General features: G+C 40.4%; 1 protein-coding gene and 1 pseudogene across 3 annotated transcripts; one reads left to right on the forward strand and one right to left on the reverse strand.

Annotated features, from left to right (window-relative positions):
- Positions 1 to 1,588: 1,588 nt before the first annotated feature.
- Positions 1,589 to 24,770, reverse strand: CCNJ (cyclin J). 3 transcript variants are annotated; one of them, XM_070431869.1, is made up of 6 exons: positions 24,682 to 24,770; positions 23,975 to 24,084; positions 13,125 to 13,335; positions 5,042 to 5,341; positions 4,795 to 4,918; positions 1,589 to 4,173 (listed from the first exon to the last, which is right to left on the reverse strand). In XM_070431869.1, exons 2-6 carry the CDS (start codon positions 24,041 to 24,043, stop codon positions 3,762 to 3,764), a joined length of 1,116 nt encoding a protein of 371 aa, XP_070287970.1. In that variant the 5' UTR covers positions 24,044 to 24,084; positions 24,682 to 24,770; the 3' UTR covers positions 1,589 to 3,761. The 3 variants fall into 3 exon arrangements, with proteins under 3 accessions (XP_070287970.1, XP_070287969.1, XP_070287968.1); XM_070431868.1 differs by having other exon boundaries at positions 4,795 to 4,921; XM_070431867.1 differs by having other exon boundaries at positions 4,795 to 4,954; positions 24,682 to 24,768.
- Positions 16,883 to 17,004, forward strand: LOC139022284 (U6 spliceosomal RNA; annotated as a pseudogene).
- Positions 24,771 to 26,500: the final 1,730 nt, after the last annotated feature.

The following is a 26,500-nucleotide window of genomic DNA, read 5'->3' on the forward strand; positions in this document are numbered from 1 at the left end:
AGAATCACTGATTGGTTGCCTCATGCACGCCCCCTATTAGGGGTTGAGCCCACAACCCAGGAATGTGCCCTGACCTTCCTGTTTACTGAACCCTCCTGGTTCATAGGTCGATGCTCAAAACAATGAGCCATGCCTGCGTGGCCACTTTTTTTTTTTTTTAATCTAAGGGATTTTTAAAATGAGATACCACTACACATCTATTGGCCAAAATCTGGAACACTGACACCACCAAAGGCTGGTGAGGATGTAGAGCAACAGGAACTCTCAATGCTTGTGGGAAGGCAAAATGATACTACCACTTTGTAAGCTAGGGATCCTGAAATCAAGATAATATTAAACTGAGTTCTAGACTATACAATTCCAATAGTTTCAAGTGTGCTAGTCATATAAAGCTAAATATAAGCTGCTTACGGCTAGGGAGGTAAATCTTTTATCATGAACTTAGAAGGACAGTTGTTGATGATTAAAAACATGTCACATGGGATTCAGAATCACCTCAAAGCAAAGCTACCTGCCCTGATTTGGAATGCTTATTGCTCTGTTTCTTAAATTCAGCCTCAAAGATCATTGTGTACTGATTCTCTTAAGGGCTGTGGCTAAACCCTGCCACTGTGACAGAGTAACTAACAATACATACGACTAATTTAAAAAATGCTTTCTAGGAGTGTGAATTTCTAACCCACACACATAAACCTGTTAAAATTTTACTCTTCAGAACAAATTATATATAAGTTTTAAGTTGAATTAATAGCAAATACTTAAACTTAGGTGAGCAGACCATTATCACTCACTGTTGACCCTGTTCCCTCTCACACTCTTGACTATTTTCTTTGAATTAGATTTCAATTTTCTGAAGCTTACATTGTTTAATTAGACACTGCTAACATACAACTAACTGGAAGCTCAAAAGCCCCAAAACTGCGTTCAATATACTTTTGTGAGCTTTGATGCTCGGTGTGGAAAACATAATGAATGGATAAATGCTTCCCACCACTACAGTTATATTCTACATCTAGATGCCTCTTAGCAAGTATAATCGTGATTTCAAGTCTGACTTATATGATGACATGGTTCAATGAAGATGCAAGTATACATCAAATTTACATTTAAAAAACAAAACACCAAAACCATTTTATTGAAAACTAGTTTTATTTTAAAATTAAGTGCATAGCACTCATTTAACTCCACTGGTGTAGACTTTAGCACCATACTCGCCATTTGCATTTAATGTTATAACATACATTTGGTTTGCAGTCTGTATTTGAGTAGTGTTTATTTAGTGGACTTTGGTAAAGCCCTTTATACACATCATTAATCTCTTCACAGTACACATTTAATGATGGTCCAGTAATATATATAAAAAAAAGACCTACTTTAAAGACTGACTAATCAATAAGTTAAACAAAACGAAACCCACATAACTCCCCCCACCCACACCTCCCAAAGCTAGCAGTTGTGACTTGAATTCATACTGAAATCTAATGTTTTAAAAATAGTTCTGGTTCTCCAACAACCCCATCCCACCCCACCCTGGGTATGCAGCAATAATAACCAATTATTTTATTCTACCCCCCCCCCCCCCCCGCAAAGTAATCCAGTGTTCTTTAGCTTTTTTAAATATAAACTGGGAGTGGGTTATTATAAGCTTTTTAAAAAGGCATATTCTATAACAAGAATGACATTTAAACCAATCAATAAAAGCATTTGACAATACATTAAATTATGATAGGCACCAGTTGTTGTTTCAAGTTGGGATCTCTATCCCAGTATCTTACATTCATAGTATTACTGAGGTAGTTAAAACACTGAAAATTGGACTCCAGGTTGCTGGGTTCTGAATGTGAATACGAAAGATATATTCTAATGAGCCCACTTTCCCCCAAATAATTCAAGTTCTCTTGAGGTAAGAACTACCAAAATTCAATTAGCAGCCTTCTATAGAAAAATGATGATACTTTCAGAAAACAATTTTCATGCTTGAAAACTGCCATGTAAGTGTTCTTACCTGAGTGGTTTTTAATTTTTTATTTTTATCTACCAGACTAATAAATCCACATCATGCCCTATGTACTCTAATTATAAAAGTTACCTCTGTTTTAAGGAAAGGACATTCTCTAAGAATTCACACTGGCAGAAGCCACCTACCCACACTTATCCACTGGAGCCATCTGGATCAGTTTTTGAGTCCCTTCCCTTCCTAACAGAAGCCATTTGGCTTGTTTACTGAGACTCCTGCTGCATACCCACATCTTTATAAGTTTGTCTTCAATGCATATTGTGGCGGTCGCCTACCTGCCATGCAGTTTCCCTTCTATTCAAGTGCTATCTTAAAAAAAAAACAAAACACAAACAAAAAGACACACCTTACTAATTTTTAAATCAGAAAGCTTCCCTCCACCAAATCTCTCTTCTCCCACAGATAAGAGCACAATGTATATAGTTTCAGTTATTACAATGATTTTTCTTTTTATGTTCACTCTCTCCAAACTCATTACCCTCAAATTGCCCTTGCTGTAATGACTTATTATTGCTGTTTTCACTCATTACCAGTATAGTGAAAAGTCCCAGGGCAGTTTCTGGGGCCAATCTATTGAAAATGGCTACTGAAGTTTAGTAATCAACACTCTTGCCTACTTATACTGACTAGCTGGACACAAAGATTGCTTATAAAACCTGTCTTCCATGTAACAAAGTGCTGCTCTAGCACAACCTGAGAACTACCCTGGCCACATTCACTTAAAAAGAAACCTACAAAACTTTATTCTAGTACTGACATTTTACAGTTATGCCTTCCCTTGAAAAAACTTCTTTAGAGTAAAATCAAATCTGAGTATAAATCATTGCACTGAGAAATGCAAAATCTATATATGTATTATGAAGGATAGAAACCACCATTTCATTCATTCTAAGCTACAATTATGTTCTCATTTGAAAATATATCCTAGCAGGAGTATTTTAACCTATGTTATAAAGGTAGCTCATACTATAACATTCCCCAAACATGTTGCATTACAGTTAAGTGTTTCCAAGTAGTACAAATTCCCTGAGATAAATGTGTTTTAAAGATTTGAGGTTGGTCACTTAGGGAAAAAAACCAACAATTTATGGCCATGATTTTAAGAGATCTACTTCATCCTTAATTTTAGTACATAAATCCAGGTACCTATACTATCTTGTGATAGGAAGTTATATAGAATCATCTAAAAAATTTATTTTTACTGTACAGATCGGTATGGCAATTCATGAGTTTAAACTTAAGTCAAAAAATCACTTGTAGAACAAGAATATAACTCAAAACTGCAGAATAAAAAAAAAAGGACCTCTTCAAAAATTAATACTGTAACTTTCCTTCATAAAAAGACTGTTTGGCAAGTACACAGACAACTATTAATCTCTGACAATATAAGCCAACATTAGGCGCAGAGCCCACCACAGGTCAACTCTCAAAACAGCAAAATGGATAGAAACTGTCCAAATTTTGTTGTATTGAATATTTTTGAAATACTTGGACCATCAGCAGGGGCTTAAAATTTCTGTCATGTAGCTATTTAACAGAATTTGACATACATACTGTTAAAGTGTGTGCTTAGTCCTCCCAGTATTCATGGTGCATTCAAAGGAATATTCAGTCTTCATGGTGCTGCTATTTGAAGAGTTCTGATGCAATTTGAATCCCATTAGAGAAGTTTACAAAAAGCTGGCCCACAGCTTCAAGTCACAAAACAGTCTGGATCAGGTGTTACCATTACCATCACACAAAATCACCTTTCAAAACATGGAGTAATGCAAGGGAAATGTTCATTTAGCTGATAACTCCGGTTATAAGAAACATTTAGACAGGGCTTAACTTCCACTGGTATTGCCAGTGACATCCCAACACCAGTCTGCACATGCCCAAGGCCCTGAACACTAGTCTGGAACCCAGCAGGACATGTCTGTAGTGTGTAAGATGAGGTGTGTGTAGTAGATACAATCTGCTGACAGCTTGGTTGCTCTGATACAGGATGGCGATACTGCAGTGAGGTCTGATGCGTCTGATGGAGATACTGAGGTTGTTGAAAGTGAACTGACCGCGAGGGCTGGGAGGTTGTCTGGAACACACTTAGTTGTGCTGGCTGAGGTACTGCTTGTCCTCTTTGTTTGTTTGCTTCTTTCACATCATTATCATGAGCACTACAACATGGATTGAAAGGAAACTGCTAATGTTATTGAGAAGAATTTGTAGAAAGTCATGCACCACCCCCAACTCCTCCACAGCTGACTCCACAGACAGCACCACTATACCCAGAAAGCTGTCACTGTAACCACAATTTCAACAACAGTGAGATCTCATTTATCCTTCTAAGAGCTCCTTCCCTTAGTACAAACCTAGGGAACCGGCTGCTGGTAGCTTTAAAAGTTATGTCTAGCTTGGGAGATATATCTACAATAAGCACTTAATTGTAACCCCTACTTTGGTGACATCCTGGGGCTCAATGATTCAAAGATGTGGTAATGAAGAGCAAGGCAAGATTTGCCTGGACTGATCTCATAATCATGGGCTTGCACCAGAGCAGCTTCTTTCCTTATCATGTACTCAGAATCATACTAGCAATGGCGTCGACCTGGATAACAGCCAAAAGGGGCTCCCTTTCCACCAAGTATCACTCTTACAACAGCTTGTTCATGGCAGCAAAAGCTATCAGAGCAAATACCCTAAAAGCTCCATGCATTTGAAAAGTTGCTTTTAAGGCCCCTTATACATGAAGAAAAATATTTATAAGAAATTGCAAACAAAAGAACAGAGAGGCTTACATCAATAGCCGTTCAATGCACTGCACTAAGAAATCCCAGGAGTAAGCAGTAAGACGATGAAGTCTTGTAGGCCACGTTGGAGAAAGACGAAGTATAATCCTTGAAGAAGCCACACATGCAGCAGCTACTAAAGAAGGTGCATAATTTAGAAAGGCATAATCTGTGGAGACATCAAAAATGAACTTAAGCAACAGAATACACAAGTCACAAGCTCACAAGTCACTTACTGGCATCCACAATCACTCACCTTGCAAAGATACTTCTAGGAAGTAATCTGCATACTTGGCCATGTAGAGTTTAGTTTTTTCCAGGCAAATCATTGGCCAGCCATCATGAAGATCTGTTTCGTGTACTGCTTCAGAGAGATAATACTCGATGAAATGGGCAGCTGTTGGAAGGCAGAGGTTCCACTGAAAAGTTTCTAATAATAATAGTTCCATATGTAGCAAATTTTGCTTTGTCAATACTAGATTCATATTAGTCATACAACCCAGGCTGTTGAGCTGCTCTAGCTTAGGCACACTATCTTCTTTTTCTTCAAATTTACCTTATAAGAAAAAGGGGAAAAATAGAGAAAATATTAGGAAATGATCATTATAGGTCTAGTCAAGTAAATAGAATTTGCTGCCTTTTATTGCAAAGATTTAGATCCAAAGACATTCTTTCCCCTACCTTGTGCCAGAACTCTGTGGTTGTCATATTTGCATGTTTTCTCTCCCAGTGCCTCTGTCCCCCTCCCTTCACCCTCCACTAAAAAAACTTGAACATGTAAACATTTTGATCTAAGTCCTATTGTGTAACGAAAAAAAGTCACATGAGTGCCAATGGAAAAAATAATTCTCTGAAATCTCACCAGCTGAATTTTTTCAGGCAATTTCTTTGGGTAGTTGATGGAAGAGAATTCTTTTATTTGAACAGAAGAAAGTTTAAAGGACTTAATGTCATAGAGTTATCTCAAGTCAAAAGTAGATAAGTTTCAAGTGTTGTTATCTCAGCATATTTTTAAAACAATCTCAATACCAGAGATAAATGGGGGGGCGGGGGAGGCTGGATGAATACATAACACAAGCATTCTCAGTCCACAATTAAACACACACACACACACACACACACAACAACAACAACAACAATAACAACCACCCTACCCCTCTTCTTCTGAATTCAAAACAAAAACCTAGTTAAGTCTTTTACTAAAAAGAAGGGGTTGGGGGACACTTTATATACACTTTTTTATCCCTTTACTCAAAGCAGAATAGGAGTAAAAACGATCTGATGACAAAACTTCATTATTTAAAGGCATTCACTTTTTTTTTTCCCAGGAAATACTCATCCTTATGTACAAGGTAAGGAATATAATTCCCTTTCCAGCCCCAGAATAATTTTTTTTTTATAGAATACATACCCTCTTACACTTTAATTTCCAAGCAAGTGTTTTAATATATATCATTCATTTTAGGTATTTCTAGAGCCCATGGCTGGAGAGAATTCAAACTATCGAGTACTGTTATGATTTTCCAGATGCACCAATAGATTAAAAGAGTTGTCTTCAAGTCTCTTTGTTCCATGGTGGTCCATAGGAGAAGAGAAATTATAACTAAAACCTTCTACCAACTAGTATTATGTTCTATTTTACAATAAGGTTTAAAACAGTCATATTATATTACAATTATAGATTTTTCACAATAGCTTTACACTTATACTTGTTCAAAATGATAGCTATTAGAATGTTACATATTACATAAAAATTTTTGTTCTACTATTATGATAACTTTTCCAATATATTTGATTTCCTAGGAAATATGACAATTTTATTTTATCCATTTAAAAACATGTTTTTAAGAGCCAGAATGACTGCCAAAGCAGTAGAAACTAGATGAGTTTCCCTTCCACAAGAGATGGGTTTATACCACACATTTGAAGTTGTTACAACAGATGGTAGTGGACAGGGCCACTCAGTCCAGATGCTTAGTGTATTGGAGCCAGAGGGGTTTGTTCAAGTCAGCCTGCCTTAGGGCTAGGGAAGAAGTACTGCTGACTACCTTGCTCTTTGCTTAGGGAGGGGGAACTAGGGTAGAAGCTTTTGTCTCCTATGGCAAGAGATTGTAAGATAACTTAAAGAAGAAAGCCTAAAGAAGCATTTAATTCCTCTTCTGCTCCAGAAAAATTGAACTTTAGAGCTAAACTACTCAACTAAATATTGTTGCAGGTAGGAGTTAATAAAAAATATTTTTACATAATTCAAACTTTTCATAAATTTAGATACTCCTTCCCAATTCAAATCACATAGAGGTGAATCTCACAAGTTTTCCCAATAGCATATACTCAGTACACCTCAAAGCACTAAAAATGGTCTTTATGACATAGTCATCTAGCACCATCACTGCATAGCGATATAGGAGAGGAACCCACTGTTCTCAGAATAACAGAGTGGAATTCTTCAGAGTAGAATGACCTATGAACTTAGTTCAGTCCTTCTGGATGAATCACTAAGGCTTTCAAAGTGCCCTGCCATTTGTGCAGCAGCAACAACATTGGCAGTATACCTCAAAGGAATATTGTAAAAATTAATGAGTTTACTTATATCATGCTTGAAGTTCCTTTGAAGAAATTAATATACCATAATTCAGTGTTTAAGTCAAGGATCAAAAATGTTTCACATTATCCACTTAAACTTTCAACATTGAAAACAACATTGTGTATGACCAAATTCACAGCTTAAGAAACTAAGATAGTGAGGTTGGCCAATTCATCTAAGTAAATTGAGCCAAACTGAAAACGGAAGCCAAAAGAAAAATATACGTTTAAATTCCAAATCTGCACTGCTAGACCAAAGGACTGCACTGGGTTATATGGGGACAACAACTACCAGAATAGACAGACTTCTATATTATTAAACATCTATGGGCTTCCTATATTTATAAAGTACTTGGCTATTACAAGTGTGAAAGCCTTTGTATCTTGATTCACAATGTTAAAAATAAACTGCATATGCATAAATAACCATACTTTGGATTTTAATTCAGGTTTAAGTGTTTTTTAACTTTTTAATTATATATAGGGATATAAATACTCAGATACAGGGGTATTAAAGGATTTCAAAGTGTGTGACAGCAACAATGAGTACCTGCATTCATAGCCATAGTTTTTGTTGTGCTGAATGTTATGTGCTTGGATATTTTAAATGTACTTATCCACAAAGCCCACAAGGCTCAGTTTCTTCAATTGAAAGGAAATACCAGAAGCCATGTGATTATATTGATAAAGGCCCCAAACAGGAAATAAGGGCACAGGAAATTCATGTCTGCTTCCCAGAAAATAAAGAATTAAAGGACAAAGAAACAAATATCAGGTTGTCTTTCCTTTATAGGAATTGTTCAAGTCAGCCCTGGATACGAGCATATTTTCAAAGCCAGCAGTGAATGGCAAGTATGTGGTAGTAGGGCAAGGATCTGATGTCACTGTGAGCTCTTCCAACCTATATTGTGTTCTTTTATTATGAACTAGGGAAAAAAGTCACCAATATATACTAAGAATTTTCACAAATTTGTAAGACTACAGAACAATGAATAAATAACAGGAAGAGATAATTCATAGGAAAAAAAGAGGCTCTATTCTCATTAAAAATTAAAATGTAAATCAAATCAACTGTTAGATACAATTTTTCACCTATCAGGTAGTAAAGTAAAAAGCTCTGTCAACCTAGTATTGATGAACAAGGAGAAGCAAGCACTTGTCACAAATTTTTACTACTAAAAGCCTATACTCTCACTTTTGGCTTCATCTCGAGTCCAAGATAACTTCTTAATTACCCAAGATCTTGAGTAAATTATCAAAAGCCTCATGGCCGAGTCATGCTCATCACAGAAGCCAAGGAAAGCCAGGATATACATGTCAAAGAGTTAAAATTTGAGAATTTCTTAGGATAAATCGGTCTTTTCTGGAATGAGCCAGAACCATAGGGATTATAAAACAGTTTATGGAAGAGTAATCAATGAGATACTAACATTTTTGTTTTTTTAGTTATCACCATAGGATATGCTTTTCTTGCTTTTTAGAGAGAGTAAGTGAGAGAGAAACATCAATGTGAGAGAGAAACATCGATTGGCCACCTCCTGTACAGACCCTGACTAGGGAATGAATCTGCAATCTAGGTATGTGCCCCAACTGGGAATTGAACCAGCAACCCTTTGGTGTATGGGACAATGCTTCAACCAAATGAACCATCTGGCCAGGGCTGTGATGCTAACTTTTATGTTTCAACTTCCTACCTACTTAAAAAAAAAATTCCTACCTGTTTTTAAACATATTACCCCACTTGATTATCAAGACAACTTTATAAGTAACTATTTTCATTTTATAGAACGATAATCTGAGACTCAAGGGTTGCTGAAATTCTGTTGATCAGTGAACCAGGAGGTTGCGATTTGATTCCAGGTCAGGGCACAAGCCCAGGTTATGGGCTCAATCCCCAGTGAGGGGTGTGTGGAAGGCAGCCGATTGATGATTCTCTTTCATCGTTCATGTTTCTATCTCTCTCTCTCCCTCTTTCTTCCTCTCTGAAATCAATAAAAATATATGTATATTTTCAAAAAGATTGCTGAAATTCATATTGCTGACAAGAGATTAAAACGCAGACAATCCATCACTATAATCCCTGGTCTACAACACTACACAACACACTCTAAACAGATAATCTGTAGGACCTTTCTTCCTACCTCTAATAGTACAAACACTCTGGTACCTAGATATGCATTAGTACCTAGGATTTATAAGCTGTGCTCCATCTTTGACCAAACTACTGACTGCCTCCCAACCTATTTGATAACTAGAATCCAACTGTCATCTATAAACTGTTCTTCACTTTTATACAACAGGCTGCCCATCCCAAAGCAGGGGGAGGGTAACATACAGAATTCAATCATCTATATATATAAAACCCTAATATGCAAATCGACCAAACAGTGGAACAACCGAACAACTGGTCACTATGGCATGCACTGACCACCAGGGGACATGTGCAGAACATGGTGGGCAGCAGGCGGCAGAGCGCGGAACATGGCGGACATCAGCTGTGGCGGGATAGTGGAGGTGAGTGAGGGCGCCAGACCAAGGCAGGGCGCCGGTTGCTGTCAACGGGTGGTTTCTGAAATTCTTTGCTCCCGCGCGCCGTCGTCCCGCTGGGTGCTCGCACCTGCTGCTGACGCTGGTCCCGCTTGCACCCGCTGCCGGCGCTGGCCCCACTCGCACTCACTGCCAGCACCCAGTGCCGGCCCCAATCGCTCGGTGCCGTCAGCGGGTACGAGAGGGGCCGGGGCCGGCACCATCAGTGTGTATGAGCAGCAGCAGCGGGAACGGGGCTGCTGGCAGACAGGGGAAGGGGGTGGTAGTGGTGGGGGGGAGCTGTGGTGGGAAGGGCTGGGCGGAGCACAGAGGATGGGCTGAGACCTGCCACTGTGCCCACTGCAGCCTCGCAGCCCACAGTTCCTTTCAAGGTGCATGAATTCATGTACTGGGCCCCTAGTTATTTCAATAAAGTTTATGATAATTACCTGGAGAGCTGCAATTAGTATCCAAATGTAAGAAGATAGAGTGTAAGAATGTAAGAAACACTAGAATGAACTCCACAAATATAAAGCATATCAGGTACTGAAAACAAGCTACTAGTTTATAAGCATCCTAAGCACTTCTGTTGTAGTAAAGTTACAGACTGGAGTGAGAAGAGATTGCAGGTAGCTTCTAAGAGCCAGCTTCTTTGATTCCTTTTATAGAACTGACGACTTGAACTCTTTTGAGCATTGCCTACTTGGGAGAGGATGAGACTCTGGGGGATACCTATCTCACTCTCCAGTGGAGAATAATAATATAAAACCAATTTTTCTCTCTTAGGGAAAGAAGGGTTAGGAGGTATTAATAGAATAAAGGAAGGAGGTAACCAACTCTTTCAGTAATAGGTGATAAACAATTCATATTTGAACCACAGCAAATATAAATCCTAAAGCCTAGCTCCTCGAAAATAAGCAAAAAGCAACTACATATTACCATGTAAATCAATATTAAATAAAATAAATTGATCATGACACTTTAAACTAACAGTAATAGACAATTTAAAAACAGGAACAATTTGAAAACTCGATTCCAACCAATCTAAGATGGTGCACAAATAAAGTATCCTTTTCCCAAATTGTGAAAATTGCAGGAACTTGGAACCAATCCCAAGCATTGCATGGTGGCCAGAATTCTTACTAGATTATTCAACTAGTATTCTCAGTAAACTTTGGTATTAAAATGTTGTTTATGAATATCAACTTTCATAATCCCTAATTCATTAAGTTACCAGTAAGTAAAGTTTAGTCACAAATATAAATTGGTCTATAAACTGACTATGCATCATACATAATTTCACAGTCCAAAAAGAGGAGTCTCCCACTTGGCCCACACAGCACTTTAAGAACTACAGGCATAGAGAAGGCGGGGCTTGGTAGTATTAAAGGATAGCAGGCAAAAATTTATTTTTCATTAATGATCCCAAATTTAAAAAATAACATAACTTGCATATGTGATTTCCAGCGTGTCTCTACTATAAACTGAGCCCCTAATAATTATTACTAACATTAGTAGCATAACAAGAAACCATTCCATTTGTAGACTTTCACATATGTGATATGCCAAGTATGGGTTTTTCCAATTCTATGCAAACTATTAAACCACAAAAGGCTTCACAGCCAGTGATGAAACACATACAAAATTGTATACATGATTGCTTATGAAACCTTAAAGGTTAAATTAAAGGTTAATTATAAATATACAAGCATTACTTCTCTGGCTTTCTGGGTGAGGAGTAGCATGTAAATAGATTAAAGGATAAATGTAGATTTTTCAGGAAGTAGATAGTATTCTGGTAGAATTTAGCTCAAAGTACATGGGAATAGGGTTGGAAGATGGGACTTGAAAGGTGGCTGGGTTCAGATGAAAGGTTCAAAATATTACATTAAACGAGTTTCTTCCTTAATCAACAGGCAGTGGGAAGTCTTCACTAGGGCTGTATTTATTTACATTCAACTTGGTCCACAAAGGATTTGAAATAACTTATAAAAAGACCTCCAAGGAGACTAAATAAGTAGTTAAGATCATCAGCTCAAAGGAAGAATTAGGGTAGGTAAAGAAAGCATGAGAAAAAATTAGTGCCAGAAATAATACCACAGAGGCCTGCATTTGCTTTTAAGTTTATTTGCAGTAAAAGCACAAAGATGTTTTAGAAAGAACGCAGTATGGGAAATACTCTTTAGAGAGCAGCCACAATAGACCCTAAACCCTCAAGTTGGGGTTAAAGATAAAGGCAGCAGGTATTTCTAAATACTATTTTGAAGTGGGGCTTAGATTTCTAGTATAATTACATAAATAATATATAAACTACATAATGGATTCAACTCCCATATCTAGTACAATCTTCTCACATTACTAAAAGAAGAAAAACTCCATTTCAATTCCTTTACTCACCCTCTTTCTCTTCAGTTGGGGTACTAACAAACAATGAAATGAGTTACAGGAAGATGTTAAGAGAAAGAGGTACCAAAAAGCCCAATAGCACATTTTGCCTTGGGTAACAAGCATGGCTGTTATCAGATTCCACTTTGCTGCCTACCTACCACATAGTTGTGCCTATGACATAAGCAAAGATGTCCACATGTATAGCAGCTGTATGTGAACCTTCAGTTCTTTAAGCTACTCATTATACAATCAGAAGAAGGTATTCTAACAATAGAAGAGTATGGTATCTTTTAGACAGTTTCTCAGTCTCAGCTCTATTGACATTTTGGGCCAGATGATTCTGTTTTGGGGTACTACCCCACCTCTACCCACTGGATGTTAGTAGCATCTTTTCAGGTTGTGATGACAACCAAAACCATTTCCACACATTGCCAAGAATCCCCTGTGGGGCACAATTACTCCTGGATGAAAACTACTGCTTTAAGACAATGGTTCTCAAGTGGAAAGACACCAGAATCATCTTTGGAACTTTTCAAAAATTTAAATACCTAGGCCTCATGATGTTGATTCTGGAGTGGCCTAGACATTTATTTCAGAATCTGCAGGATGTATGGCTTAGGCACATATGTTTTTAAAAGACTCTAAAGCCACATTTTAATGTCTAAGAATCATTGTCCCAAGGAGAACTTTCAACACCAAACTTTCTGATAGTCATAAACTGGAATAAATAGAATTTGGTGATATTTTACTGAGTTCTGATATTTACTGATATTTTACATAAATTTATTTCATTTTTATAAACAATAGAAATTTCCAATCATGTAGATCAGATTCATACTTACTTGCCAGAAGCAGACAGGAAAGTGCAACTAAATGAAGCTGCTGGATAGAGATGTCATACCGATCCATAAATAGGTCCAGCAAATAGACAGCAAGATGTCGGGCAGAAGGGCAGAGTGTGAAGCGATTGCTCACAATGGCAATCAAGTCAGCAAAATACCTTCTGAGACTTAGTTGAGGGGACTGGCCTTTATAGGAGGGTAACTTCAGCTCCTAAATCAAAAGCAACAACATTTAGTTAAAATAGCCAGTAGCAGAAATGTTCCCACAATGAAAAGATCACTTTTCCCCTAATATATTAGTGTTACAAGTGCCTAAAGCACACTTTTCTTGAATGAAACACAAAAATGAAAACCCCTGGCCCGCTGGGGCTGGACCCCGGCAAAAGTTGAGTAGAAGAATAAGGAATGTCATTTAAAATTTAAACCAAACTTTTCTCCTTATCCTTAATCACCCCTGACATGACCAATTATAGGTGTTTCTTGGATTACAAAATAGATGTACTTAAGCAAAATTTTTAATAAGGGAACCCTATTTTCCCTACCAGCTGTTTTCAGAAAAACATCCTTACCCAAAACCTAACGATACCACACATACACATTCCCTCCAAGAAGCTCAAAGCTTTTGGTTAGAAGGTAACAGATAAATGGACATAATCCTAGTATGTGTTATACTTGCAGGGATGTGGAAGGTAGAGACTAGTATTCATCCACTAGTCTCTTCTAATTATGTTCCCTTTCAGCAGTTTTATGATCTCTCCTTTGCTATCATCCTCTCATACACCTAAAATTTTCCCCATTATCACTGTTCAATCTCAGAATTAAACGAACTTGTTTTTTAAAAATTAGAGAAATTCTATTCTATTAAAGTATTTCTAGAACACAGAGAAAGATGGTAAGGTTCTAAGTTTATTTTATGAGATTAGAGGCCCAGTGCATGAAAATTCATGCAAGGGGGGCGGGGTAGGGATCCCTCAGCCAAGCCTGCCCCCTCTCACAGTTTGGGAGTCCTCAGGGGATGTCCTACTGACAGCTTAGGCCCTCCTAAGCAGCAGTCTTGCCTCCCTCTGCAGGAGAAAACCAGCCAATCAGGGAAAGGCACCACCACCCCCATCACCCCCTCGCTGCTGCTGCCTCTGGCCTCCCTATGTGGGAGGCGAGCCAGCAATCAGGGGAAGGTAATGCCCCCATCACACCTCTGCTGCTGCCACTGCTGGCTGCAAGGCTGCCTGAGCCTTGGCCCTCGCAGCCACTGTGGCTTGCACAAGCCTTGGCCTGGCCCTTGGTTGCCTGAGCCTCGGGCCCTCGCAGCAGCAGCCATCATCTGCAGCTTGCCTGAGCCTCGGGCCAGCCCTGGGCAGCGGCAGCTGCCACTGGTGGCTTGCCTGAGCCTTGGGCCAGCCCTGTGCAGCAGCAGCCGCCATCCACTCCCCCGATGCACCTCCTGGTCAAGTCCCCGCCCACCCGCGTGCACCTCACAGCTCACGGAGTCCTGCTCAACCACATGTGCGCACACTGTGCACACAGTCTCCTGGTGATGGGTTACAGCATGAGAGCATCACGGTGTGACAATGTGATGGTGTGACAACCATATAGGCTTTTATTGGTATAGATGAGCATAATACCAATACTAAACCTAATAGGTATCATTATAGAAATAACATGGGTATGACCCCAAAAGCACAGGAAAAAAAGATAAATTACACTTCATCAAAATTAAAAACTTTTGTGCATTAAAGGACACTATCAACAAAGTGAAAAGGCAACCCACAGAATGGGAGAAAATATTTGCAAATCATATATCTGATAAGGGGTTAATATCCAGATTATATAAATAACTCCTTTTATATGTACAACTCAATTCAACAACAAAAAACAAACAACTCAATTAAAAAGTGAGCAAAGGACCTAAATAAACATTTCTCCAAAGATGATGTACAAATGGCCAATAGGCACATATAAAGATGCTCAGCATGTGTCTCTCTCACACCGATGTTTCCCTCTCTGTTTCTCCCTTTCCCTTCCACTCTAAAAATCAATGGAGGGGGGACTCTTTCCCCCACCCCATGTGGGAGTCTGTGCTGTGAAATTATTTCCCCTTTCCCACATGGGAGCCTGTACCTGTTCTTCAATAAATTTAGACCTTTGCTTAAAGAAATAAATAAAATAAAAATCAACGGGAAAAATATCCTCGAGTGAGGATTAACAAAAATAAGTAAAAATGCTCAATGTCACAAATACTTAGGAAAATGCATATAAAAACCAATATGAGATACCACTCAAACCCATCAGAATTGCTATTGTAAAACAAAAAAAACAAAAAATCCACAAAAACCAGAAAATAAACATTGGCAAGAATGTGGAGAAATTAGAACCCTGGAGTATAGTGGGAATCAAAACTGTGTAGCCACTGTAAATAACAGTATTACAATTCCCCCCCAAAATTTAATGTAGACTTACCATATGATCCAGCAATTCCACTTTTAGGTATAAACCAAAAAAATTTTAAAGTAGGGACTCAGATAGTTGTACATTCATGTTCACAGCAACATTATTCACAATAGCCAAAAGGTGGAAACAAACAACCCAAGTGTCCAACAACTAAGGAATGAATAAACAAAATGTGGGCCCTGGCTGGGTAGCTCAGTTAGAGCATCATCCCGATGCACCAACGTTGTGGTTTTGATCCCTGGTCAGGGCACATATAAGAATCAATCAATGAATGCATAAATAAGTGGAACAACAAATTGATGTTTTCTCTCTCTCCCTTCATCTCTCTCTTAAAACAGAATAAACAAAATAAAAACAACAAAAATTAGGTATATACATACAATGGATTAATTCAGCCTTAAAAAGAAATGAAATTCTAATATATGGTACAGTACAGATGAACCTTCAAGACAGCATACTAAGTGAAATAAGCTACACAAAAAAGGACAAAGATTGTATAATTCCACTTGTATGTGGTACCTAGAATGTTCACGGTCATACAGGCAGAAGGTAGAATTGTGGTTACTAGGTACTGGAGGACAAGAAAAATGGGGAGTTATTGTTTAATGGGTATTTCAGTTTGGGAAGATGAAAAAGTTCTGAAGATGGATGTTGGTTATGGTAGCCATATATATCTAATGTCACTAAACTGTTCACATAAAAATGGTTTAAATGGTAAATTTTGTTATACACATTTCACAACAATAAGCAAACACCCTAGCTGCATTTTTTTTTTTTTTTTTTTTTTTTTTTTTTTTAATATATTTTATTGATTTTTTACAGAGAGGAAGGGAGAGAGAGATAGAGAGTTAGAAACATTGATGAGAGAGAAACATCGATCAGCTGCCTCCTGCACATCTCCTACTGGGGATGTGCCCGCAACCCAGGTACATGCCCTTGACCGGAATCGAACCTGCGACCTTTCAGTCCGCAGGCCGACGCTCTATCCACTGAGCCAAACCGGTTTCGGCCCCTAGCTGCATTTGAGCATCATCTCAATGCACCAAGCCTGTAGGTTCAATCTCAAGTCAGGGCACATACAAGAAGCAACCAATAGTGCATAAAAAGGTGGAATAGCATGATGAGTGCATAAAAAGGTGAAATAGCAAGTTGATATTTCTTTTTCTCTCTTTCCCTTCCTCTTTCTAATATCAATAAAAAAACAAACACATACACAAAAATGGAAAAAATAAAGAAAAAACCCCCGCAAAAATGGAAGTTACATTATCTAACTTAATAAGATATAAAAATTTAGATAAATTATTCAATGTGTGCTTACTTCAGCAGCAGCACATATACTAAAATTGAAATGATATAGAAAAGATTAGCATGGAATAATACAGAGAAGATTAGCAAGGATGACATGCAAATACATGAAGCATCCCATATTTTTGTGTAATATATAGTGACAAAAGAAGATTTGACTTTGGGTGGTGGGCACACAATGCAATATACAGATGATGTGTCATAGAATTGCACATTTGAAACATATATAATCTTATTTAAAAATGTCACCCCAATAAATTTAATTAAAAATAGAAAATAAAACAATTATCAAAGGTAATTTAGTAGTATATGCAAAGAATGTATCATTAATTGTAGCACATCCCAGGAATGCAAGGTTGGTTTGACATTAGAAAATATCTATATGTATAAAAGGCTAATATGCTAAGTGTCCCTCCGCCCATCTGACCAGTTGCTATGACGCGCACTGACCACCAGGGGGAAGATGCTCAACGCAGGAGCTGCTGAGCTGCAGTGACTTGGCAGTGGCGGTTCTCAGGTGACGCACCCCAAAAACAGAGAGGAGGGAGCCTGATTCCTTGCGGGGCCGCACGATTCCACCTTCGTCCATGGTTTATGTTGTTGCTGGGGCACTGTCGGCCCCAAATCTGGTTTATTGCATACTTGTGTTTGCAATCCACACCCTGTATGACAGCAACTTTGCAGAGTGCCCTCTTGCACTCGGGACCCTTTGAGGGATGTTGGAAAGCTGGTTTCGGCCTGATCCCGGCAGGCCAGGCCAAGGGACCCCACCTGCCAAAGAGACCCCGATCACTCCGCAGACACCCCCAAGCCACAGGGCCACCCCAGGTGTGGCCAGCTGGGAAGGGACCACGGGAGGTTGGCTCCAGGGCATGTCTGGCCTGTTTCACCCAGTCACACCCCACTGGCCACCTTCTAATTAATTTCCTTTCAATGTGCACAAATTCGTGCACCAGGTCATTAGTATTAACATAAATCATAATAAGAATTCACACATAAATATGCACAATCACCTTGTTAGATACCAAAACAGCATCTGGACAAAAGTAACCCTGGGAGAAATAACAGATGCATATTTCTTTGATGAAGGAAGGGAGATAAAAAAATTTCAACTATAAAAGCCAGCAACTCACTTGGATATGAAATAATAAAAGGACTGTGCCAACTACTGCAATATTATTAAACACTAGAGGCCCAGTGCACAGGTTTGTGCACCGGTGGGGTCCCTTGCACCAGTGCACAATCAGGGCCAGGGAGGAACTGCGGGAGGGCTCCAGGGTGTGTGCAGCCCGTCTCGCCCAGTCCCGATAGGCCAGACCCCAGAAGCAAGCTAACCTACCAGTAGGAGCGTCTGCCCCTGGTGGTCAGTGCACGTCATAGCTACTGTTGAATGGTCGCTTAGGCTTTTATATATATAGATTATTCTGTGAATACTAACCAATCCAAACAGAAAGAGGGAAGAAAAGATTTAATTATTGGAAAGGAAAAATCAAAGTTACTCTCAGAAACAATGTTGTTATTGTTTTAGATGATAGAATTTATATCCAGAAAGAAACAAGAAAAATCAACAGGAAAAATAAGGAGCAACAGTAAGAATTCAGTACGATGGCTATTTATAAAATTAATAGAAAACAACCAATAGCTTTCTGGATGCTAAGAGCTGTTTAAAAAATGGAAGTTTCCACATACAGTAACTATAAAAATTAAAACACCTATAAATAAATCTATATATGCCAGTACTACAGGAGTATAACATTAAAATTCTGAAGGAGTATGGAACACTTGCATACATGGAAAGACATTCCCTTTTCTTGGATAGAGAACCTATTTTATAACAATTGCATTTCAAATCAGGGAAGAATAAATTAATTTAATAAATATTTCTGATAGTATAAAGAGCTAATTTATTATTTAGAGAACTCAAATGAGTAAGAAAAGGCAACAAATATGAATAGAGAATTTATAGAAAAAATAAAATAGGGTCAAAACATAAAAAGATGCCTCATTTCATTCAAAATTTAAAAATTAATAGTTTTTCACTTGCCACATTACATTTTATTAATTTTTGCTTATGATATCAAAAGTGGAAATAGGAACTCCCAGTTATTGGTCAGGTTGAAAATATAACATTTTGGAGGATAAGTAGGTAATATAAACTTTTTAAAATGCAGACTGCAGATACTTAGCAACACTAGGCTTAGGAATTTACTCTATATATAAGGCAGTCCTTTGTAGCACCATTTTTAATAGCAAGATAGTGGAATAAAAAGCTTTATGTCCAACAACCTGGTTGGTCCCCAGAGAATTTTGCTGAGTGAATAGAGACAATTCCAAAAGGTCACATACTGTCTAATTCCATTTATATAACTAACATTCCTGACATGACAAAATTATAGAAATGAAGAAGAGATTAGTGGTTGCCAGGGGTTAAGGGGAGGGGGAAATGTGGGTGGAAGGGGAAATGGTGTGGCTATAAAAGGGTAACACAAGAAAATGTCATGGTGATAGAAAATATTCTGTATCTTGACTATATAAACGTCAATATCCTGGCTGTGATAACTGTACTATAGTTTTACAAGATGTTACCACTGGAGGAACTGGGTAAAGGATATAGGGGATTGCCGAAACCGGTTTGGCTCAGTGGATAGAGCGTCGGCCTGCGGACTGAAAGGTCCCAGGTTCGATTCCGGTCAAGGGCATGTACCTGGGTTGCGGGCACATCCCCAGTGGGAGATGTGCAGGAGGCAGCTGATCAATGTTTCTCTCTCATCGATGTTTCTAACTCTCTATCTCTCTCCCTTTCTCTCTGTAAAAAATCAATAAAATATATTAAAAAAAAAAAAGGATATAGGGGATCTCTCTGTACTATTTCTTACAACTGTATGTGAACCTACAATTATCTCAAAATAAAAGTGTAATTAGAAAAAAGCTTGCGGTCCATCAACAGGAAACTGGTTACATAAACTATGGGACATCGATTCAATGCAGACATTAAACTAAAAGGCAGTTGACCTGTATGTGTTGATATGGAAATTTTTTAAATTTAATTTTATTTTTTTATTGATTTCAGAGAGGAGGGGAGAGGGACAGAGAGAGAGAAACATCAATGATGAGAGAGAATCATTGATCGGCTGCCTCCTACATGCCCCCTACTGGAGGTTGAGCCAGCAATCCAGGCATGTGCCCTTAACGGGAATTGAACCTGGGACCCTTCAGTCCACAAGCTGACGTTCTATCCACTGAGCCAAACTGGCTAGGGCAGATATGTAAAAATTTGATACATTGAGGTTAGGTGGGAAGAAGGTATAGAATAGTGATTATATATTTGATCTGTTCTATCAACAACAAAAATAATTTGCCAATATACTAATTTATTGGGTATCTTTACAAGAAAAAACAAAACACGATTATGGTGGTAACCTTAGATCAGGAAATAGTGAGGATTGGGGTATACTCATTTTACTCCTTCTTATACTATCCCTAAATTTTTTTAACCATATGCATATATTATATAAATTTTTTTAAAATTTAGTAGTAGTTACCTGGGACACAGGCTAATGGGCCATTTTATTTTATTACCATAGAATTGTACATCTGGAACCCACAGAACTCCATGAACTAATGTCTTCCCAATAAATTCAACAAAAATTAAATTTAAAAAAATGAAATAGGGGATATTACTACATATTTTGAAGACAAAGAAAAATAAAGGACTACTACAAAGAACTTTATACTAATAAATTCAACAACTTTGATGAAACAAACCAATGGGCCATTTTATGTTTTTAATTTTTGTATAAAAAGAAAAAAGACTGGCTTAGGCTGGCTTGGCTCTTTGAAGATAAAAATAAAAAATTTAATTTTTCCAAATCAAAGGATTTCTTATGTAACCTTGAGGTTTCTTTTCTCCTATACTATTTCTGTATATCTTTACAATGGTGTAAATGAGTTACAGTTTCAAACTTCACCTATTTTTGCTGCATTACATGACACTTGTTGAGATTATCCATGTAGCAGACACTGTGCTAACCCCATGGATACAAGCTAGAAAATGGTCTCAAGCCTCTCTCTAGCAGGTGAACCAAAATACAGAGATTAGAATATGATATAGTAATCACAGGGTATTAAAGGAACACTGAGGTGAAAGATCTAATCCTGCTCACGGGGTGGGTTGTTGGGGAAAAAACAAAGCCTGAATAGGTTTTCTGCAAAAGAGGCCTGAACAAGGTCTTAAAGACTCACTGGGAAACAGCTGGAAAATACTGGTGGACTTTATCTTTAACTATGTTAAAACAAAGGCAAAACAAAGGGTCATCAATTGGAAATTTTAAACAATGTGTTCAATATATTCTCTTTTTATTATTTTAAATGGTAAAGTACAAGTGCTCACCAGATAGCTGTCAGATTTAGTTGTCTTTTTCCAGGTACTGCAGTTGTACAAGCATGAGAAAATAACCTAGGCTTCTCTCAGCTTGCAAGTTTTTTCTGTGTATTCCTGATCCCCTAGAATTGAACACTCTTGTTTCCATCTGCTTCTCAGGATCCCATGGGTTCACCTGTCATCTCCATCTCCAGTCCTCATCAGCTCACCATCCTAAGTACCACCCCCTTCCAAGAATGGGATAACTGTCCAGCCAGGATGGAAATAAAGGCATAGAAGAAATACTCACAAGTGTAAGTATAATTCTGGGGATGGTTTCTTATAAAACTAGCATTGCTTCCATCTGCCATAAAGGATCCTAAAAATACTCCCCGAAGCATCCTAAGACACTAGTATGCATAGCAAAACAACGAGAAGGAAGAGAAAATGACACAGGGCATAAGAGGACAGCTACTGTGTAGGGGGACAGGGGTAATTACATGGAGGAAGGTAATTATATTTTACAAAAAAAGTATAGTTGGCATTTTTACTCCTTCTTAGTAGATATAATGCTAGTCACATCAATTATTCTTCCACAAACTGAGCGTGTAAACACCTTTCATAGTGTCTAAATGGCAACTGCCCAAAGGAAGACCTAAATTCCAATACTCTGAATTATATGAAACTCCATAAAGGCAGGAATCATGTCTGTTTCATTCACTGTTACCACTCTACCACCTGGCATAGCACCTTGAACATTGTAGGCTCTCAAATATTGTAAATAAATAAGCATATGATTATCCAACTAAATCATTTAAGTAACAGCCTGGAATTAACATGCATTTGTTCAATAAGAAAAGTTCATTTTAACTTTTCTTAACTTTAGTGTATTATAAACAGTGGTCTCTCCAGTTCCTCATGTTCAAGTTTTACTGATAAGTTCTTTATAAAGAGTAGCCACTGTGTGAAATCATAACATGTGGCTTAAAAAAATGCTTCAAGATAAAAATAAAGCTAATCCAGGGCACCATGACTCAAGTGGCTCCAGATAACTTTCCATAGCATTCCTGCACTATCTTGTCCTTTGATAGTTCATAAGCAACCTTAGTTCACTTATGTCTTATTCCTTAGATCCTCCCCAGAGCCGAATACACAAAAGCACTCAACAAATTTACTGGGGGGGGGGGGGGGATGGGACTCACTTCCAAACTCAAACTGATAAAATCAATGCAGGCAATCACTCAGAATTAAAATTACACATAAAATACAAGAATCAAAACCTATGGGGGGAAAAATGGAAATAACCAAGAAAAATATTTTAAGTTTCATGTCATTAAAAAAATATGTAATTAACGTCACCATATACCAGAGCCATAGAGAGCTAACACTTAGAAGAGAAAAACATTTAAAACTGAAAGACAACATCTACCCCACTCCCCCCCACCCCCCCCCCCCCGACCCCCAATTGTATCAGGACAATTTTCAAAGTGGGAAACCTGCAATTCTCTTAACATTCCAGAGAACCATTCCCATGGTTGAGACTTTTCTGTGGTATGACCACTTATAGGACTAGGGTGTATATATTGTGTCTGAAATAAGTAGCATTTAGAAACCTCAATAATTAAAAAGGGTACAATTGCAACAATTTAAGTCAAAATTAGGTTTTCTAATTCTCCTTAATCTGATTTTAAAAATCAAGATATAAATTCATTATCATTTCTGGATCTCCCAATCCAACAGTCAGCATCCTTTTTATTAGAGTCAGCTGTTTTGCTTCTTTCTAATTTTCTATACCACATGAATGGCTCCTCTATTCATGATGAAACTGATGCAAATTAGAGATCATTTTGGATCTGGTCTCTCCTCTGGTTATCAAAGAGGCAAAGCTGACCATTAAACTGAGATGTGACATAAAGAGTAAAGTTGTTGCTTAAGAACAACAAAACACTTTGCATTGTGCCAGAAAAGTGTCTCCTTTCCCACCAATATCTATTAAGTATATTACTAGGTCTACTTTCTGCCCTTGATCTTTGCTGGAAACAGTAGCTAACTCCTTCTACCTTAAGGCTTTTTGTACAGCCCCAAATCTTGGGATGGGAGGGTGGGGTAGAGAATAACAAGTCATCACTTTCTTAGTGCTCACTATATGCCAATCACTGTTCCAATACACGTACAGTAGCAACTCATTTAATCTTCACAATCATCCCAGAAGGCACATCCTATTATTATTCACTTTACAGATGGGAAAACTGGGAAACAGAAAATTAAGTAACTTGTCCGAAGTCTCACAGCAAGCTAGTGGAAAGGCTGGGGAATTATTTATGGACAAATGTGACATGACACACAGCTGCATACAACAGCAACTACAGACCAAGGAAGGCTGCTCTGCCCCCTAAAATGATGTCTGCTGGCTTTTTTAAGTATAAGACGAAACCCCTGTTCCACCTGGAAACAACATCAGAATGTCTCTTCACACCTTCTCTCTCCCAACCTACACGCCCCGTCCTCGCACCCCCCAACCCCCCCCCTTCCACCCCACACCCCTCATTTAAGCTGCAGGTTCTCCTGACATCCAAGGAAGCCGAGAAGTTCATTAACTTTGAGCCAATAGGCAAACTCGCCTCTTCTGCTCTGGAAACTAGAGGTTCAGGAACCTGACTTTCCAGGGGGCCGAGATTCACACTCACTGGCAGGAGGCACCAAGCACCCAGGGGAAAGGGCTGGGCACCCCGGTTACCTTGTACCGAAGGGCTTGGTGAATATCCGCAGCCAGCTGTCCCCGCCACCACTGCCCCTCCAGCTCCATGGGACCGGGCGGCGCGCCGGGCCGGACGAGGCCACTTCAGTCTGCAAGACACAGCCCAGACGCGGTCACGGCCGGCTCCCTCCGGACGCCCCCCGCCCCTCCCGAGGGGTGTGACCTCCGGCCACCCCCAGCGGCTGTTCACCTTCACCGGACTCGCCCTCACACCCGCAGGTTCAACCCACCCCGCCGCCGCTCGGAGGGACGAGCTCCCTGGCCAGGAGGCACCGGCTGATTCCGGGGAAATGGGGCTAACGGGGGCCCGTGTTCCCTCCGCGCAGACCCGGGTGCAAGCTGGAGGAGGACCGGCTTCGGCCCCCCCGTGTCCGGGGTTCGAGTTCTCCACAAGGAGCGGAGCGACTTGACACCCGTCACAGCCGAGGGAGCTGAAAATCTCCCGCGGAGAAACCCGGAGGCGAATGCCCGCCCGGCGCCGAGTCCCCGCGGCAGACGGCCGGGCGCTCGCTCCTCCCCGGAGCCTCCCCGCGGCCCGGCCCGGCCCGCACCAGGCCGCCTCCTCCCCGTCCCGAGGGGCGCACGGTGTCGCGCGGCCCCCGAACGGCGAACAAAAGGCCGGGCCGGGCGGGTCTGGTGTCCGGCGCCTAGCCCGGGCCTGCCGGTCCCGCGGCGGCCTCCCTTACCCGGAACCGAGGCCCTCACAGCCCCAGCCCCGCCGGCAGGCGGGGGACGGCGGCCCCGCTCATGCTGCAGACAGTCGGCCGCCCAGCGCCGGCCTCAACTCGGACCCAGCGCCCGGGCGCTCGCGCCGCCCATTGTTAAAGGACCGGCAGGCGGCTCCGCGTACAAAGCCAGCGCGGAGGCACATGCGGCCGCCGCTGCCAATCTCGTCTCGCGATACAGCGGGGTCACCCCGAGCCGTCCAATCGGCGGCCGGCCGGGCCCAGGTGCCGCGCCGGGCGACGGCTCGCCGGCGTCGCGCCCCGCAGCATCCCTGGCCAGCCCGGCGCGAACCCGCGCCCCGCACGGCCCAGGCCGCACACCTCCGCTCGGAAGCCGGCGGTGGGCCGAGGGCGGAGGAGAGCACCGGGAAAAGGGCAGCGTCGATCCTCGGTCCGGGGGCCCGCACGGTCATGCCACTCACCTGCAGAGAACCCTCCATGGCTCCCCACGCTGGCAGAGTGATGGCCGAGCCTCAGCGTGGCGTTTAAAACCGCTCACAGGCCCCCTGGTCGGGGTGGCTCCGTGGTGGGAGCGTGGCCCCGAGCTCCGAAGGGTCTCGGGTTGGTGTTCCTGGTCAAGGCCATGTATCTGGGTTCCAAGTTCAACCCCCAGCCCCGCGTCGGGGCGCCTGCGGTAGACACCCAATTGATGTGTCTCTCTCAGCTGTTACTCTCGGCCTCACAACCCCCCCCCCCCGCCCCCCCCCCCCGCCCCCACCTTTCCACTCTCTCCAAAATCAATGGAGAAAATATCCTCGGGTGAGGATTAACCAAAAAGCCACCACCACCAACCCTTGCAGCATGGATTCAGAAGGCCTCATCTCACAGCAGTCCCTTACATCTTACGGCTGCTTAGTGGAATTATCCGTTCCTCCGTATGTGCTTTGGTCATTTCGAAAGTCCCTCAAGTGTTTTCTCTTGTCAAACTCTGCTGTCTTTTAAATTCCATCTTAAAACCTACTCCTCCTTCTAGAAACCTGAATAATCTCTTCCCCTTCCTTTTTTCCTTGGCTTTAGAGACTCCTAAAAGCTTTGAAAGATTACCTTTAGTAACCTAGTTGGTCAGTCCCATAGTGGATGTCATTAACCACCTGTGGTCCTAAATCAGGAAACTACCGAAGTGTGGAAACACTCCAATGTCAATTAGGGAAATGTGGCCCGGCTGGCATGGCTCAGTGGTTGAGTGGAGTTATGAACCAGGAAGTCACCGTTAGATTCCTGTCAGGATACATGCCCAGGTTGCAGGCTTGGTCCCCAGTGTGGGGCATGCAGGAGGCAGCTGATCAATGATTCTCTCTCATTGTTGATGTTTCTATCTCTCCCTCTCTCTTCTTCTCTGAAATTAATTATATATATATTTTTTAAAATAAGGCAATGTGGGACCTAAAATGTGATGAGCAGACATCTAATCAACTGTATTTTAACCTGCTTGGTGAAATATCACAACAGAAGTGGATAGTCAACTCAGGACAGTGATCCTCATCTTTCTGAAAATGTAATCAATCTCTTTTAATATTAAAACAAATAAACCATAGAACCCTACCCCTTTTAGTTAGAATCTTTTGTTCCAAAAGTCACACGATAAAGAACTACCATAAAGTAATGAATGTATGTTACATGAACTTGACAATGACATCATACACTTGAAGGACAGCAGCAGATATGTGAGACCATGCTTACGTGCAGAAGACCAGGGCTGCAGGAACCAATGGCAAGACAAGGGAAACTCAGAAGCAGAAGTTGGCAGAGCCCAGCCTAGCCCAGCATTGTCTAGGGAAAG

The sequence above is a fragment of the Myotis yumanensis genome, unplaced genomic scaffold (assembly GCF_028538775.1).
Source record: "Myotis yumanensis isolate MYYU_CA2020_CCGP unplaced genomic scaffold, mMyoYum1.0.hap1 SCAF_13, whole genome shotgun sequence".
NCBI classification, from domain to species: domain Eukaryota; kingdom Metazoa; phylum Chordata; class Mammalia; order Chiroptera; family Vespertilionidae; genus Myotis; species Myotis yumanensis.